The sequence below is a fragment of the Mycena indigotica genome (genome assembly GCF_014461135.1).
Source record: "Mycena indigotica strain 171206Taipei chromosome Unknown Mind.scaff0007, whole genome shotgun sequence".
Taxonomy (NCBI): domain Eukaryota; kingdom Fungi; phylum Basidiomycota; class Agaricomycetes; order Agaricales; family Mycenaceae; genus Mycena; species Mycena indigotica.
The window spans coordinates 2,786,625-2,801,278 of NW_023503006.1; the positions used below are offsets into that span (position 1 = coordinate 2,786,625).

At 51.0% G+C, this 14,654-nt stretch overlaps 11 protein-coding genes across 11 annotated transcripts; 5 read left to right on the plus strand and 6 right to left on the minus strand.

The window, feature by feature from the left end:
* Position 1: 1 nt before the first annotated feature.
* MIND_00866500 (uncharacterized protein) lies at positions 2-1,098 on the plus strand (the record flags this gene model as incomplete). The annotated part of the gene is made up of 3 exons (XM_037365324.1): positions 2-63; positions 115-270; positions 324-1,098. 3 exons carry the CDS (start codon positions 2-4, stop codon positions 1,096-1,098), a joined length of 993 nt encoding a protein of 330 aa, XP_037218566.1.
* Positions 1,099-1,143: 45 nt separating this feature from the next.
* On the minus strand, positions 1,144-2,256 carry MIND_00866600 (Adhesion regulating molecule; the record flags this gene model as incomplete). Its single annotated transcript, XM_037365325.1, has 6 exons — positions 1,144-1,516; positions 1,557-1,646; positions 1,694-1,836; positions 1,884-1,895; positions 1,948-2,049; positions 2,095-2,256. 6 exons carry the CDS (start codon positions 2,254-2,256, stop codon positions 1,144-1,146), a joined length of 882 nt encoding a protein of 293 aa, XP_037218567.1.
* A 58-nt stretch (positions 2,257-2,314) lies between these two features.
* MIND_00866700 (uncharacterized protein) lies at positions 2,315-2,702 on the plus strand (the record flags this gene model as incomplete). The annotated part of the gene is made up of 4 exons (XM_037365326.1): positions 2,315-2,412; positions 2,459-2,490; positions 2,540-2,620; positions 2,668-2,702. 4 exons carry the CDS (start codon positions 2,315-2,317, stop codon positions 2,700-2,702), a joined length of 246 nt encoding a protein of 81 aa, XP_037218568.1.
* A 112-nt stretch (positions 2,703-2,814) lies between these two features.
* MIND_00866800 (uncharacterized protein) lies at positions 2,815-3,681 on the minus strand (the record flags this gene model as incomplete). The annotated part of the gene is made up of 4 exons (XM_037365327.1): positions 2,815-2,883; positions 2,931-3,104; positions 3,150-3,496; positions 3,597-3,681. 4 exons carry the CDS (start codon positions 3,679-3,681, stop codon positions 2,815-2,817), a joined length of 675 nt encoding a protein of 224 aa, XP_037218569.1.
* Positions 3,682-3,841: 160 nt separating this feature from the next.
* On the plus strand, positions 3,842-4,345 carry MIND_00866900 (uncharacterized protein; the record flags this gene model as incomplete). The annotated part of the gene is made up of 3 exons (XM_037365328.1): positions 3,842-3,914; positions 3,967-4,041; positions 4,092-4,345. The coding sequence occupies 3 exons, from the start codon at positions 3,842-3,844 to the stop codon at positions 4,343-4,345; spliced, it is 402 nt and encodes a 133-aa protein (XP_037218570.1).
* Positions 4,346-5,509: 1,164 nt separating this feature from the next.
* Positions 5,510-6,762, minus strand: MIND_00867000 (SP-RING-type domain-containing protein; the record flags this gene model as incomplete). The annotated part of the gene is made up of 6 exons (XM_037365329.1): positions 5,510-5,723; positions 5,772-5,877; positions 5,927-5,981; positions 6,029-6,151; positions 6,199-6,315; positions 6,367-6,762. 6 exons carry the CDS (start codon positions 6,760-6,762, stop codon positions 5,510-5,512), a joined length of 1,011 nt encoding a protein of 336 aa, XP_037218571.1.
* On the plus strand, positions 6,628-8,560 carry MIND_00867100 (uncharacterized protein; the record flags this gene model as incomplete). Its single annotated transcript, XM_037365330.1, has 10 exons — positions 6,628-6,673; positions 6,713-6,883; positions 6,930-6,971; positions 7,019-7,366; positions 7,415-7,508; positions 7,559-7,760; positions 7,807-7,836; positions 7,881-8,353; positions 8,411-8,482; positions 8,539-8,560. 10 exons carry the CDS (start codon positions 6,628-6,630, stop codon positions 8,558-8,560), a joined length of 1,500 nt encoding a protein of 499 aa, XP_037218572.1.
* Positions 8,561-8,656: 96 nt separating this feature from the next.
* MIND_00867200 (uncharacterized protein) lies at positions 8,657-10,692 on the minus strand (the record flags this gene model as incomplete). Its single annotated transcript, XM_037365331.1, has 5 exons — positions 8,657-9,221; positions 9,267-9,614; positions 9,664-10,421; positions 10,470-10,631; positions 10,675-10,692. The coding sequence occupies 5 exons, from the start codon at positions 10,690-10,692 to the stop codon at positions 8,657-8,659; spliced, it is 1,851 nt and encodes a 616-aa protein (XP_037218573.1).
* Positions 10,693-10,805: 113 nt separating this feature from the next.
* On the minus strand, positions 10,806-12,439 carry MIND_00867300 (uncharacterized protein; the record flags this gene model as incomplete). Its single annotated transcript, XM_037365332.1, has 9 exons — positions 10,806-11,170; positions 11,224-11,307; positions 11,356-11,513; positions 11,558-11,633; positions 11,681-11,726; positions 11,778-11,845; positions 11,895-12,120; positions 12,167-12,340; positions 12,392-12,439. 9 exons carry the CDS (start codon positions 12,437-12,439, stop codon positions 10,806-10,808), a joined length of 1,245 nt encoding a protein of 414 aa, XP_037218574.1.
* Positions 12,440-12,733: 294 nt separating this feature from the next.
* On the minus strand, positions 12,734-13,242 carry MIND_00867400 (uncharacterized protein; the record flags this gene model as incomplete). Its single annotated transcript, XM_037365333.1, has 4 exons — positions 13,030-13,242; positions 12,945-12,980; positions 12,804-12,898; positions 12,734-12,755 (listed from the first exon to the last, which is right to left on the minus strand). Exons 1-4 carry the CDS (start codon positions 13,135-13,137, stop codon positions 12,734-12,736), a joined length of 261 nt encoding a protein of 86 aa, XP_037218575.1. The 5' UTR covers positions 13,138-13,242.
* Positions 13,186-14,643, plus strand: MIND_00867500 (NAD(P)-bd-dom domain-containing protein; the record flags this gene model as incomplete). Its single annotated transcript, XM_037365334.1, has 8 exons — positions 13,186-13,242; positions 13,289-13,436; positions 13,490-13,584; positions 13,633-13,724; positions 13,777-14,021; positions 14,068-14,123; positions 14,174-14,569; positions 14,632-14,643. The coding sequence occupies exons 1-8, from the start codon at positions 13,198-13,200 to the stop codon at positions 14,641-14,643; spliced, it is 1,089 nt and encodes a 362-aa protein (XP_037218576.1). The 5' UTR covers positions 13,186-13,197.
* Between the last annotated feature and the right edge of the window lie 11 nt (positions 14,644-14,654).

Below are 14,654 nucleotides of genomic sequence, written 5' to 3' on the forward strand. Positions count from 1 at the left end.
GATGTCCAATGCCAAAGGCAAGGGCAAGGAGGTCGAGCCGCTTCCTGGGCCCAGCAGTGGTAGGTGAGTGCATATTTTTTACATAGAACTGTTTTGCTGAACTTGATTCACTAGCGCGAACCCTGCTGCCTCACTCTCCAGCCTCTGGGCATATCTCCTCCCCGCGCTAAACCACATCGTGAAGAGCCCGACGAATGACCCCCACTGTAAGAAGGCACCCTCTATTGACATGGTGTTTTACTCGGGCATCCACACGGCGTGTTACAATTAGCGGGTGTCGTTTTTCTGCCGACCCTTCCCGTGTATTCATCAAGCCCATCCAGCTTTACCTCCCAGAGCGAGAACAAGGCCAACACGCCTGCGGCGCGTGCGAACGGCGAGGTGGCCAGCGGGAACGACCTCTACGAGCAGCTGGACAAGTATTTCCTGGAGACTGCGAGGGAAATTATGCTCGGAGTGCCCCAAGACGATACTGCGCTGGTGGACTACATCGTTCCCTGTTTCAACCGCTACTCTGCCGGGGCACTTTCTGTCAACCGCCTTTTGAACTATGTCAACCGTCATTATGTCCGGAGGGCAGTTGACGAAGACCGCGGTTGGCTTCGTCTCAATGATATTGTCGAGTCCGTCGCCAAATCGCTTTCGGCCGAAGACTCGCGCGACAAGATATCTGAGCTGCTTAAGGAGAAGCGTGTCGATGAATTGAAGAAGTGGGGGTACAAAGCTGACGGGAGTGGAGAGACCCTTGCTGCTGCGGAGGCTTCCGCTGAGGCTGCCAGTGCACCAGACAGAATCATTTCGGTTGCTTCACTTGCCCATCGCCGCTTTCGAACGGAAGTATTCGAGCCCTTGCTGGCAGTCCCCGTCATCAAGGGCCCGAAACCGAAAAAGAAAATCCCCAAAGCGAATGGTGCACCCCCGCCCATCCCCAAAGGCCGTCTTGCTCGATCTGTGAAGGAGTTGCTCGAGTCAAAGGGTGGTGATGAGGAAGAGAGGGCTAGGCTGGCTAAGGACCTCGCTACCGCTCTTCGTTTGGTTGGAATACGCACGGACCATGCCCTCCGAAAGCGTCTTGATAAATTCGTCGCGACTGCCTAACATTTTCCTATACTCTAGCTTGAGAACAGAACTACTATTTTACCTTCAATCTGTATCCATGCGGTCATCAGTTGGCTTGTCTGCCTGCTCTTGTATAGCCCTCAAGAATGGCTCGATTCCCAGTCCTGCTTCCTCCGGAAGTCCCAGCGTTCTGACCAGTCCACCCAAGAGCCCAGTGCGGAGTGCCTGGTCAAAGTTGGACACAGCAGCGCGGAACTGGGGAGAGCTGGAGGAAAGGTCAGCACTTGCCGCATAACCGACAGAGAAACATACTTGATGATACGCTGCAAGGCGTCTTGTGAAGGCGGAACTGGAAGATCGGGCGGGAGGTGGGGGAAGAGGGTGGGTATCAGCTCTGGATGGGACGTGAACAACGGGTTGAGGTTGGCGGGGGTCAAGATATCCGTCAACGAGTACTCTTAGGGCATGTTAGGCAAGCAAATACACAGCACATCGACATGCCTGGGGCAGCAGGGGCGCTACGACCACCCGCCAGCAATGCCTGGAGCTGTGCTAGTTGTTCTGGAGGAATTAGAGGTGCGGTCGCCCTGCATGAAGTCAAACGAGCAAAATAGAAATAATGGTGGGCACCAACGCGGACGACGAAGCAGCAGTAGACGTAGATGCTTGGGGTTGGGAAGGGCCTGCACTAGCACCCCAGGTGAGCTGGGCCTCGGGATCGTCCAACAATTTCTGGACATTGGCGATGAACTCCTCGTCTCGAGCAGTGGATTCTTCCTGCATGAATATTGGCTACACACGCGAAAACACGAACGGGGATTTACCTGAAGCCAGAACTAAGCTCGGGTCAGTCCCATTGTAAGTATAGATTTAGGATTAACAACACACAAAGTGACGTTGGTCTGACGAAGCGAACTTGAGGACATAAACGCGTCCCGACGCCGATGGTATTTTGACGAAAGAGGCATCTCCGGGGAAGAGAATCAGGTCCTGGACTGATTAGCTGTGTCCGATTGCTGGCTGAAAGCCACATACCTCTTCTGTTGTATCAGTTGTGCGATTCTTCCAGGCAAAATGCAGAAGCCCATCGTCGACAGTGAGCACGATGGCGCCTTTCGTGGGGCTTGGATCAACAGTGTTGGAGTTGCCCTGGCGGAAGGCGCGCCCAGCTTTGAATGCGAGGAGAATATCTGCCATGACTGTAGAACGAGAACGCGTGTTCCTCACGTAATCCGATCACCCGAATTTTACTGTAATGTCTGACTTCGAGGAGCAGGCTTGGGGCGCTGACAGCACAGCACCGGCAGTGGGAGATCTGGTCAAGGACGCCCTCAAGAAAGAGAAACTGCTCAAGTTCGTCGACTTGATGTGCTGTGTGGTGAAGTCTGACTGGTAATAGAGAGATAGAGGCGTCGCAACAGGACTTGCGCAGTTTGTCGCTTGATATTTGACTACCATTCCACCTCACAACGGGCTATAGCGATCTTGGGAAGGGTTGAGACAGTTCAGAAAGAGGTCCAGAAGCTGACCTCGGACAATGAGACCCTCCAGATGTACATAGGTAAGGACATAACTCTCTCCCAAGTGTCCTCTCTCTAACAACCTTAGATAATCTCACTGTTCAAATGGCCAAACGACGATGATACATATAAGACAACGTAGGCAATGCATTCAATCATTACAGTCATTAGCGTTAGGGTCATAATAAGCATAAAAAGACAGGAACGTGCAGGGGTATACGAAATGTTCATGAACTCAAGCCTTGGTAGCAGGTGGGGCTGGTGCTGGAGTGGGCTCAGCAGCGAGATGCGTTTCTGTGTCGCCCTTCATATGTGGATGAGACCAAGACCAGAGGCGAAAATGAAGCCTACCCAGATACGTTGCCACAACGTGGGTTGCACCGGAATGGCAGCAATGTTGTCGTCGGCTTGACGAGAGTTGGCAATCCGACTGGCCTTCTCCTTCTTGAGTTCAGCAGCCGCTTTGTCCTTCTCAGCTTTGGCGATGGCAGCGTCGCGTTTAGCCTCGATGATCTTTATAGCGGCCTTGAAGAATCGTCAGTGCAGACAAGACGATATAGAATGACTAACTTGACGCTTGGCCTCGATTTCTTTCTCCTTTTCGATACGGTCTTTCTCGGCGAGCTTGGTGGCCTTGACTCTCGCATCGACCGCCTCCTTCTCGACTTGTTGACGCTCTTTCCAAGCCGTTCGTTCAGCAGCCAGACGAGCCTTGACTGCCTTGGTGATGGCCTTACTCTCGTCCTCCTTGATCAGGAGGGCCTGTTTCCGGCGAGTAAGTGTTGCCTGGGCTTGTTTCTTTATCTTGTCAGCCTCGGCCTTTGCCAAGGCATCGTCCCGCTTCCGAGCAGCCACCTTTGTAGCCTGTTCGATCTTCAGGGCGGCTTTAGGTGGACGAGCTCGTCGATGCCCCCTGTCTGGTAGTGACAGTCAAAAAAAAAAAGTGACACTAATGGCACGTGCAAGACAGCTCTCAACTCACTATCACTCACCAGCTCTCAACTCACTATCACCCACTCATGGCTTTCCTCGCTGTTAGCCGTTTCACGGCAGCAACGTCCCCAAGAAACACGTCTCGCTTGAGCACGTGCGTATTGAGCATTAACTCAAGCTTTGAATGGTCTCTGACTTCCACACTTCCAGACTTCCACCGCAGTCTCTTATTCAGTCCACTGGCTTATAAGCCTGCAAGGGTTTGGGCTGTCGCAAACTGATGCGATGCCACAGCAATTATAGAGAAAGACGACCTCAAGGCCGAAAAAATGAAGAAGCTGACTGAGAGGACTGAGGGGGAGACCGAGTTCACCACATCCGTTGCTCCCAAACGCAAGATCGGTAAGTGGCTAGAAACTCTGACGATCTTGTAAACTGACTCTTGCGGTCACAGCCACGTATCTGCTCGACGACGATGATGACGAAGGCGAAATTGTGGAGCCGCACGACAAAAAACAACGCGTGTCAGGTAAGTTTCAAAGTTTCCCAGGACAAGTCTTGCTTACCCGGACGCAAAAGAAGTTGGACCTGCAGCGCCATCCAGTAACAAGATCGATTGGGTGGATTGGGGAGAGCACGACCTTTTCGGTAGACCAGGACTAGCCGGAGAAGGTGCGCAGACCGCCTTCGCAACGGCCTTGGCACCTGCGGACAACAACTCCAATGGACGGCTGATCACTCCCTTCGCCTCGTCTTCCAATCATGCAGAAGTCCCGTTCGCCTCGTCTTCCCAGTACATCAACCCTCATTCTTCCTCTATCGTCCTAGAATGAGAGTCAGACAGACAGCTACTAGTTACCACCGCACCGTAACAACTGTGCAGCGTACTTCGACATGTAATACGAGATAGTACCTGATAAAACCTCAATAACACGTGAAAGACTATAAGTGGTACAGGTTGTCCGGCCTGGACCGGGCCGATGGTGGGATGAAAGTTATGAAATTATGGTGGTGCTGTGTATATATATAGACAGTTGGGCCGATGCGCTCGTCTGATTCAGGGGTGGCGATATATATCGTTATGCCTTGTGAGGTGCCATGTGAGGTAAATGTTTATACCTACACTTTTCTCGACACCCGTCCAACCTCTCCATCTCGGCCTTCTTGGGCGGCTGCTCGTGCTCCATCTCGGGTTTTTTGGGCATAACAGTTTACCACCTGGCTGAGTTCCACCCGCCTGAGTCCCGCCCGCTTGCAGTTGCGTCTGGTTGTTATTTCCACCGACTGCATTCACCCCCCACCTGTGCCAGGTTCAATAATGCCTTGATGACATGATGTTATTTAAATCCGAAAAAATTAATCGTTCTCACTTGGAAAGAGCCTCAGCAGCCAACTTCTCTTGATCTGCCGCGTCCTGTGCAGCGCGTTGACTGGCTACAAGGGCTTCCGCCGCCGCGTCGGCTGCCACATCGTTGGCGACGTCAGCAGGACTGGTGGTGAAAGGATTAAGCACGAGTGTAAGTGGGTATTATAGGATTATACGGACCTTCCGTCATGCTCAGCGGGGGGCAAAGTTGGCTTCTTTTTACCAAAGGCAAGCATATTACTGACGAAGGTCGTTATTAGTCGTGAAGAACGAGTGGGGAGTTAGAGGAGCAGAGGCAAGCCTGGGGAAGGCACGTGACGTTCCGTGTGTCCGGCAAGTAAGTATAGATTCGATCGTCACTGCCGCGATCGCGTTAGAGCAACCCATAAAAGGACATTCTTCTCGGCGCAAAAAAACTGCTTGGTTGTTTGTTTGTCTGGTTGAGCGAAAGAAAAGCAAGGTGTTGAAAGAGCGTTGAAAGACTCAGCTGCGATGATGTCATGCATCAAATGGGTCCCACGTTCCGACTTTCGTCGGCTGTGAGAATCCAAGTCGTTGCACTGAAAATAACAAGAACATCCCAATCATATAGTACATTAGCACGTCGAGTACGTATAGAATAAATCGCTTCCTACTCAATGACCTCACCGTCGTCGCTATCGTCCCGTTGATTAGCCTGTCTCCGTCGCTCCCGGTCTTTGATCAGTTTCGCAAGCTGTGGATTGGGCTTGCACTGAGCGAGGGTAAGCTGCTTGCTGCAACCGGCTGCTGGGCATTTCTCTTTCTGCTTTTTAGAAAAGTACTCCTTGATGGCACTGCCAGAGTAGGAATGTTTGCAGACGGTCCTGCATAATAGCTGCAACGCAACTAGCAATTCAATGAGAACGACGCACGAGGTATATGGGTCTGAGAGGGTAGTCATAAGGAGAGGACACTTGTAGTCTTGGCTGACACCGCCAATGATAATCTCGTCGTCGTCGTCGCTCTCATCACCGTCCTCTGTGGGTACATCACCAAAAACAACTGCGAAATCGAAAGGCCTACTCACCACGCGGGATGAAGTCAGTCATTGGAGGCATCGCATCCTCAGTATTTTGAGCATTCTATTCAGGGTAAGTAGGACGCACCAACAAGAGATGATCCCACATACCCATACTGACTGTCTGAAGCCAGTATATTCCTCATGATTGGCGTACTTCTGCCGGGACGTCTTGGTGTCGTATTTTGCGTTGGCCGCATCTATAGCTTCAAGATATTGATTTTTCACATCGCTCTGCAGGATGTTTAGACGGCGTTTGCATATATGGGGTATCGACTGACAATGGCCTCTCCGCGGAAGATAGCTTGGGCAATGTCGGTTAACGCATGGCTATGGAAGCCGACTAAAGCCTCTACGTCGATGAAATCTCTCATAAGATGGTCGAGCTGTGCCAGACTCTAGGGGAACATGTGAGAAGGAGACGCGTCCACTTATTATGAAAGACAAACTTCGTCCAAAGCGTCCGATTGAGAGTCAACCATGGCGCTCGCAGTAGATCCCATCATCTCAGCAACCCTTTGAACCACGGACGACGCGTTTTTCCAGTCCTCAGAAAGGCCGTTGAGCTTGGTGCAATCAGCGCGAGTAAGGGGCTGGGCTGGGAAGTTGGCAATGTCGATAACATCATCTTCGTCGTCTTCCTCCATAGGCTGGGCTTGGGCTTCTTGTTTTGCTTTCTTTTTCCCTTTTGTCTTTTCCTGTTTTACGCGATGAGCGGGTTCCTCTTCGTCAGAATCAACATCTTCGCGGCCTTTGGTGCGTTGGGTCCCATTGTCTTCCTCGATATCAGATGAGGGCTGCCGGCCGTGCTGTCTCTTGCGACGAGTGGTGGTGGCGACGGGCATACTGGTCGTAGAGTCAAGACGCGCTCGTCACATTTGATGGTCACACCAATGGCTCTCAGTGGACCGTCAGCTCTGCGGGACGTCGTCAATCCTCAATTCCACCAGAATAATTTCCCTGCAGGTACACAGTATTTTTTAATGCCTGCTAGTCCTGACCTGCCATTTAGAAAACTATATCAAGTCTGACCTAGGCATCAAACTTGACAAAGGTGTGTTTCGTGCTTTCTATGAGTCCGCTTAGGGCTTACCCCACCAGACGACCAAATATGTAGACTTGCTCTCACTCCGGCTGGCTGTCCTCTTGGTCCTCTTCATTGTCCACTACGCCACACCCTCCCTTCTGTACAAAATTTCCAGCCACCAAAGCAACAAGCGACCCACACCCGCGACCGGCTGACTACCGTCTGCAAGCATTGGCTGCGTGGTCTTTGCAAGAAGGGTGATGCCTGCGAGTTCCTTCACGAATACAATCTAAGACGGATGCCGGAATGTTGGTGGTATGCCAAGTACGGCTACTGTTCGACTGGAGAAGAATGTCTTTACGCTCATCCTAAAGAGCGACGCGTTGAATGTCCTGACTATAATCGGGGCTTCTGCAGACTGGGTGAGTTGTAATGTGCACTGTGTTTTATTACTCAGCACCGAGTTACAGGCCCATCATGTCCGCGAAAGCATGTCCGGCGAGTTGCTTGCCAAAACTATCTGACTGGCTTCTGTCCCCTAGGACCAGATTGCCCGCGTGGCCAGTGAGCAGGCCGTCGTATTGTGTGCTACTCATCCTTACGCGATCTTATAGTCCCAAACCAAATATCCCACCTCCAGAAGCGTATGAGACCCCTGCTCCACCAACTCTCGAGGGACCTCCACCTCCTGGCATGGCCAGATTTGAACCTTTTGGAGGCGGTTTCACGGGTCCCGTCCGCAGAAACTTGGACGAGGTAATGTGCTTCAAGTGTGGGGAGAAAGGGCATTACGCAAATCATTGTCGGAATCGAAATGTGAGGCCTTTTCTAACTCGTTCTACTTAATTACCCTTAATTTCAGGTCCCAGGGAACCGTGGAGGACTCGATAGAGTGACTGGGAAACGGTACGACGAGTAAATGTAGCAAATGTATAGGTAGCCTATAAATTCTATGTCACGTGCACACCTTTTTTCTTGCTTCCGTCTATGTTTGCCGCCCTTCGTCTCGGACGCCAGTTGGCTCTGAGAGCACCTCCGAGGCCCTCGTTCACAGCTGGGCCCTCCAGAATACTATTTCAATCACAACTCACCCTTGCCCGCTCTTTCCACGCGACCCCGCCTGCATTTGTGACTCTCAACCAGTCCTCGAAACGCAAACGCAACGCGCGTCGTGTCGCCAAGTCCAAGTCGCCTCTTCTCAATAACTCGCCTCAGCGAAAAGGCGTCTGCATTCAGGTGTTTACCGCCAAGCCCAAAAAGCCAAACTCGGGCAAGCGTAAAGTTGCTCGAGTAAAGCTTTCGACAGGGAAAACATGCCAGGCGTATATCTCTGGCGAAGGGCATAACTTGCAAGAGCACAGCGTCGTACTGGTCAGAGGAGGGAAGGCGCAAGATTTGCCTGGTGTCCAGTATGTTTTTTTTGTTGTGATTGTGGTTTTGAAAGCTTATAGTCCCACTTTTCCTAGGTACAAAGTTGTTCGTGGCGCCTTAGATCTAGGAGGAGTGGTCAATCGTGCTCGTGCTCGGAGTCGTTACGGGTTCGTCTCTCTCTGTCCTCCATCTTGTTGCTCTACTAACGTGGCCTGTTTTACAGTGTCAAGAAACCTAAGAAGTAAGCTATATAGATACAAGTTTGCGTGTAGTTGGATACAGTCAGTTCTAAATGCGCAATGATGTGGTGAGTCCTGTTGAAGAAATGAGAGTTGGCCTGATCATGCATTTTCAGCTGCCTCCACTGCTGCCCTGAAGCCCTCTACTAGGGCTGCTGTCTCTTCTTGCCCGACGCTGACCCTCACCATTGTTTCCTCCACACCGAATCGTGCTGCCCAGTCCATCTCCGTGTAATGAACAAGGACTGCGTAGGGGCAAGCCAAGGTAAAGCTTGTCCCCAAACTGGGTCCTTTAAAGAAAGGAAGTGCATCGAAGAAAGCCCGTGCTGCTGGGAGAGACGTGAATGTCACTGAAAACAGTCCGCCGTAGCCACCACTCTCCTGCCCGTTGTCTCGCTTGATGCGACACTTCTCGTAGTTCTCTGGCGTGACGAACTTGGGATAAAAGACCTGCTTGACAACTGGATTCGACTCTGTGGTTTTGGATTGCAGGAACTGGCAGACGGCTAGTGCGTTGTCGTTGATGACCTTGACGCGCCGGTGAAAGTCGCGTGAGTTGCGCTCCATGTAAATCACGTCTTGGCCGAAATAGGCGTCCTCTTCGAAGGTTGTTTCAAGATGTGCCTTGAGCAGGTTATATCGTGTGCCTTGTGGGTTCAGACACAGGCTAAGGGAAGCTATAAACATATCAAGAGGAGAGGATAATTCTTACGCTCCGCCCATCACATTTGAATACCCACTAAACACCTTCGTCAAGCTGCTGACTACAATGTCGGCGAACGGGAACACCTCCACATTCAAGAAATTGCCGACAGTCTCGTCGACAACGAGGAGGAAGTTGTATTTGTCAGCCAGAAGACGGAGCCGGGAAAGGTCAGTTGAACGCAGCAATGGATTAGAGGGGAATTCGGTGTACAGTGCAAGGATGGGTGGCCGAGTCGGGTTACGAGCTGATTCTTCCTCCAGAAGCTCCTCCAGGCTGTCGATATTCGCATCACCGATGAAATGGCAACCGGGACCCCACTTTTGGAGGACCTTGAGGGTGTCTGTGTAGGGGAATCTACCAGAAAAGTGTTGAGCGCCAATCAAACAACACTGGATTGTAATACCCAAGGCAAACAGATTTCTGAGCAGGCAGAGCCCCCAGGATGAGCTGGTGCGAGCTCCAAATCGCCGCCATCCCAGTCGGATAAAGGAATACATCGTTCTCTGAGAAGTTGCTGACTCCACGGGAGCTCGGCCCGAGAATGGCGTTGTCGTCGCCAGCACCTGGTTCGTCAGAACCGTCACTGTAATTGTCACGCAAAAGAACACCAGCAATACGTCTCCGCAGAGCTCGTTTTGCGGATGCAGCCAAACTGAAGGGAAGATTTCGCCCGTAGCGCTCTTCGAGATAGACAGAATGATCTAAGCTGAGGTTATCCAGAGCAGGAGCAATTGTTTCCACAGGGGAAGCCGATGGCGGGCTGCCTTTCCGTGCTGAATAATGCTTGTGGTACCCTTTTCGGGGGGTGTGGATACCGTTGGTGGGGGAAGCAGGGTCGTCTGGGAGAAGGGAGAGACAATGTTCGGCGAGACGACTTGAGATGCCGAGTCCAGCGTGTTGCCAGAATTGTTTTGCAATCGGGAATATTTCAGCCGGGAAAAGAACGATGTGGAGGTTTGCTGGGGCCGAAGAAATCAAGGCGCTGTCCTCATAGGGGTGCTTATCCTCCGGGCAGATAGAGAAGTGGATCAATCGCGGTGTAACAGGTTCTGCCGAGCGGGTCTGGATGAAGGTGCGGCATTGGCTTGCTACTCTGACGGTTGGAAAGAGCAAGCATTTTTCGTTTCGCGTGCCAAACTTCTGTTCGCATATCTTCGCCAACTATTTGTGTTCCTTTGAGTTGTGAAGCGCGACAAGAGCAGAGCCAACCTTTTGTATGCTGCGGTGAATAAAGAAGCGAGGGTATCCTGTGGTCATGCTTTCCAAAACGCGTTTTTCTTGCTCTTCATAGCCAATAACATCACTCCATAACGGAAGCGAAACACTGATCGCGTGCGCCGTATATGGGGGCACAGACAACCCAAGAGCCAGCTGAACAATGAGCGCCTATCGATATTGTAAGTCGCAAAGATACCTGGGATGACGACGCCATGGTGGTGCAGAAATGACTCGTGCTTTGGGCCAAAAGTTTTGCAATTCGGATCACAAAGCCATCGGCCGAAGCACAGAACTACGCTTCCGCTCAAAAAAGGTAATTACTACATGCTATTTAGGGACAGCGGTATAGACAACCCCTTCAAGCTCAGCCCACACCCTCTGGACTATCTCGTCACCGGTGGGAGCCAACTGCGTTCCAAACACCATGGCGACTCCGCTCGCTGGGTCGATGAAGTAGCTTGTTGATGCCCAACCTCCCCAGAGACCCGATCCTTTCTTCCGATGACCTGGTGCATCAGCAGTTAAAACAGCCAGACCGTTTCCAAACTGCGAATTTCCGGTAGGAACGCCAATAGAGGAAAATACAGGACTGGTGATTAGAGCAGCTTGCTCCGCACCAGCAGGAGTAAGTGTCTCTGCGAATAGAGAGGCAACAGAAGACACTGAGAGGATTGGATGGGAGGCAGTACCAGCTGCATTGCCGTCAGTTTGCCTTTGCCATTTTATGCGTGCAGTCATTTCTTACCCAGTATCTCGAGGAGGTGTTGCAGGATCTTCAAATAATCTTTCTGGGTTGCATACAGGCCGACTCCTCCAAGATGAACTTTGACTAAACAACAATTTAGACCGAAATGAAACGAGAGGCGGTTTTCTATACTATGGGCTGGTTCTGCTTCGATCACAGGAGGGCGTGGCCATCTTTCGATTGTTCCATCCGGGCGACGGAAAGACAATGGTAACAACCTCTCCTTAAGCTCCGGAGTCAGATAAAACGAGGCTGAAGTGACTCCCAATGGCGAAAATATGTACTCCTTGCTGGGCATGGTAAGCAGTTGCCAGGAGGAGGAAGGAAAGCATACAAATATTGTTCAAGGGATTGACCAGACAGTCTCTCCACGATAAATCCGATGCAGTCACTCGAGAACCCGTAAGCAACTGAAGAGAGAATAAGAAATAGCAGCGGTATCTTGTCAGGATCCTACAGCTAGTCCCGGGATCGAATCTAAGGGGAACACCGGCCAATGGACCCTACCAATAGTCATCAACATTATGTAGGATGGATGGTTGCATGACAAGGACCTGGAGAATCTTGAAGAATTCCGACACATCTTGATCCTTGTAGCTGTGGGAATAGGAATCATGCATCACTACAATTAGAGTCAAAGCCAGGCCACAAAGAATGATCGGGAGGCATACTGATGCCGCTAGCAAATGTGCGTCCATCTACGAAGTAGTCCAATCCGCTCGAATGATTGAGAAGCTGGCCAAAAGTGATTTTTCCCACCGCTGGTCTGGATGCAGTTATCGCGCCGGTGGCATCATGGGCTGTTGCTACGACTGGGTTGGCCAGTTCGGGTAGGATGGTTTCGACGGGCGTGTCGAGCTGGATCTTGCCCTGCTCAATGAGTTTGAGACCAGCAAGCTGGGGATGCGTCAGAGCGCTAGCCGTCGAAAGAGCCCACACTTGCAGACGTGATTAATTTGGTTTGACTGCACATCCAGTAGACAGTGTCTTCAGTTATGGCCTCACTCGATGGATCGTCGAAGAGTTTTGTGCCATAGTGACGCATATAGATTGGAGAATTTGCAGTTACGAAACCGAGGGACAGGGCTGGAGTCTTCTGCGCAGTCACTGCATCTCTCTAACAAGGTATTTTATAGCCCCAAACACCTTGAGAAGACGAAGTAAGCACCAGGATCGCATCTATCTTGGCGGTTTGCTGGGTGGAGAGGAAAACCATGTTGCTGAGAGGCAGAAAGATGGCTGGTCCTCTATATACTGGACAGTCAGCAGATCATAATTACAAAGAAAGGATTGCCAAATTGAATTTAACACAACATCTGACGTCGGAACGGAGACTTGGCTAGCAGAGCGGAATCATAATGGTCCAAAAGACCTTCGTGTTGAGACCTTCGACATAGCAAGTCAACATATGAAGAACCTAAGTGCCTGTCTTTTCGTGGTCTGATTTCTCCCGGATGCGCGAAAAACAATGTCCCACGATCCCATATTACCCCAGCGCGATGTTAATAGCCTATTTCCCTTTCGCGGACGATCTAAAAAGGATAAGTACACTAGAATTTAAAGTATAGTATGGAGCTCACCCTTCATGTGTATTCCTCATGATGGTGAGCTTTCCTCCGGATGCAGCCGCAACCATTTGATTTTCAATCGATTTGTTGATTTTCGCGGTGAGGGACTGCATGGTTTGAATGTCGTCAAAAGTCAATACCATAGAGAATTACCTTTTGGACAGCCGCTTGTTTGACTAGCGCAGTTTTCTGTACCGGGTCTAAAGTTTTGGAAACAAATGAGGGCGACGCTACAAACCTTCGGCGCAATGAATCGCTTGCCCTTCTTCGTGGCGGTAGCAGCCTTGTGCGCGTGGCGAGCATTGGTCTGTTTGGCTTGAAGACCCTTCGTCTTGCCTTGTGCCATGAGTTGAAGGCTTGAAGAAGTTGTAAAGATTGCCGTCACATTTGTCACACTTTCTCTCCAATGTTGCTGTTGCGCGTTCAGCGCTCCCTTGTGTCTTCGGGAAAGGTCGGAATGCTCAATTTTCACTGGCTCATGCGTTTATACCTCCCAGCGAGCATACCACGACCTTCAAACTCTTCCTTCCACCAATAAGCCCGTCGTTTCTTATGGCCCCCCGGGCTACAGCGCGGTGTCCGGCCACACCGTAACGATATTCGGCTGTACCGGCTTCCTTGGACGATATCTCGCCTCGAAAATCGGTGGGTTACCACCTCACTCACGGTTGACCACCCATCCTCAACTACTTGGTCAGCTAAAATGGGAACGCAAGTCATCATCCCGTACCGAGACGAAGATGAGGCACGCATATTCAAACCTATGGGTGATTTGGGTCAGATAGTCCGCATGGTACGCGTCAACTGTCGCACATTGCCTGCTTCTAACCAATAGCATCAGGAATGGGACATTAGAAATGAGGAACAGATAGCGGAGTGCCTCAGACATTCTGATATCGTTTTCAACCTTGCTGGCCGTGACTTTGAGACCAAGTACGTGGCTATATTATTACACTGATACGTGAACCTGAGAAAATACTGCTAGAAACTTTGATTTCGAGTCTGTCCATGTTTCTGGTGCTGAACGGATTGCTTCCGTTGCTGCAAGATCTGGGGTGTCGCGTTTCGTCCACGTCTCCCATCTCAATGCTTCCGCAACCTCCGAATCCAAATTTTATCAAACTAAGGCCCTTGGCGAGGAGCGCGTTAAAGCTGCATTCCCGAATGCCACGATTGTTAGACCTGGGAGTATGTTTGGCTATGAAGACAAGCTTTTGAATAGCCTTGCTAGTGCGTCATACAACTCAAACCCAAATCATCGTCTCATATCCCACAGTGTCTCCGTGGTGGTGGAAATTGAACTCCGGCAAGACACAAATCCGGCCAGTCCATGTATGATTATTTCCCTTGGGTAAACCCAACACCGGTTTGACAACTTGCAGGTCCTTGACGTTGCTCAAGCGCTCGCAAACCTGGTACCGGAGTCCAGTTTGAGCTCTCGGACTTTGTCTCTCCCCGGACCCTCAACACTCACATACGACTACCTGCTTGACCTTGTTTCTGCGGTCACACTGCGTTCTACCCACTCATACGTGCCAGCAATGCCACAAGGAGTCGCCACTGCAGTTGCCAAACTCTCACAGTCTGTGTGGTGGCCTCTGATGAGTCCAGACGAAGTCACGAGAAGGTATCTGAATGACAGCGAAACCGTCGGCGACTGGGAGGAGCTGGGAATTACGCCCAGCGAAATAGAGCCTCTTGCCCTCAAATACCTAAGACGCTACCGTAGTGCGGAGACATACACGGAACCCGTCGAATTCCCAGCTCGGCCTTCTCTTGTCAGTCCATAACCTGTATCCGACCTTGCCAACGGCTAATTTTTTTTTTTTTTCACAAATAGACAACAGCATAGTGTAGTGGTGG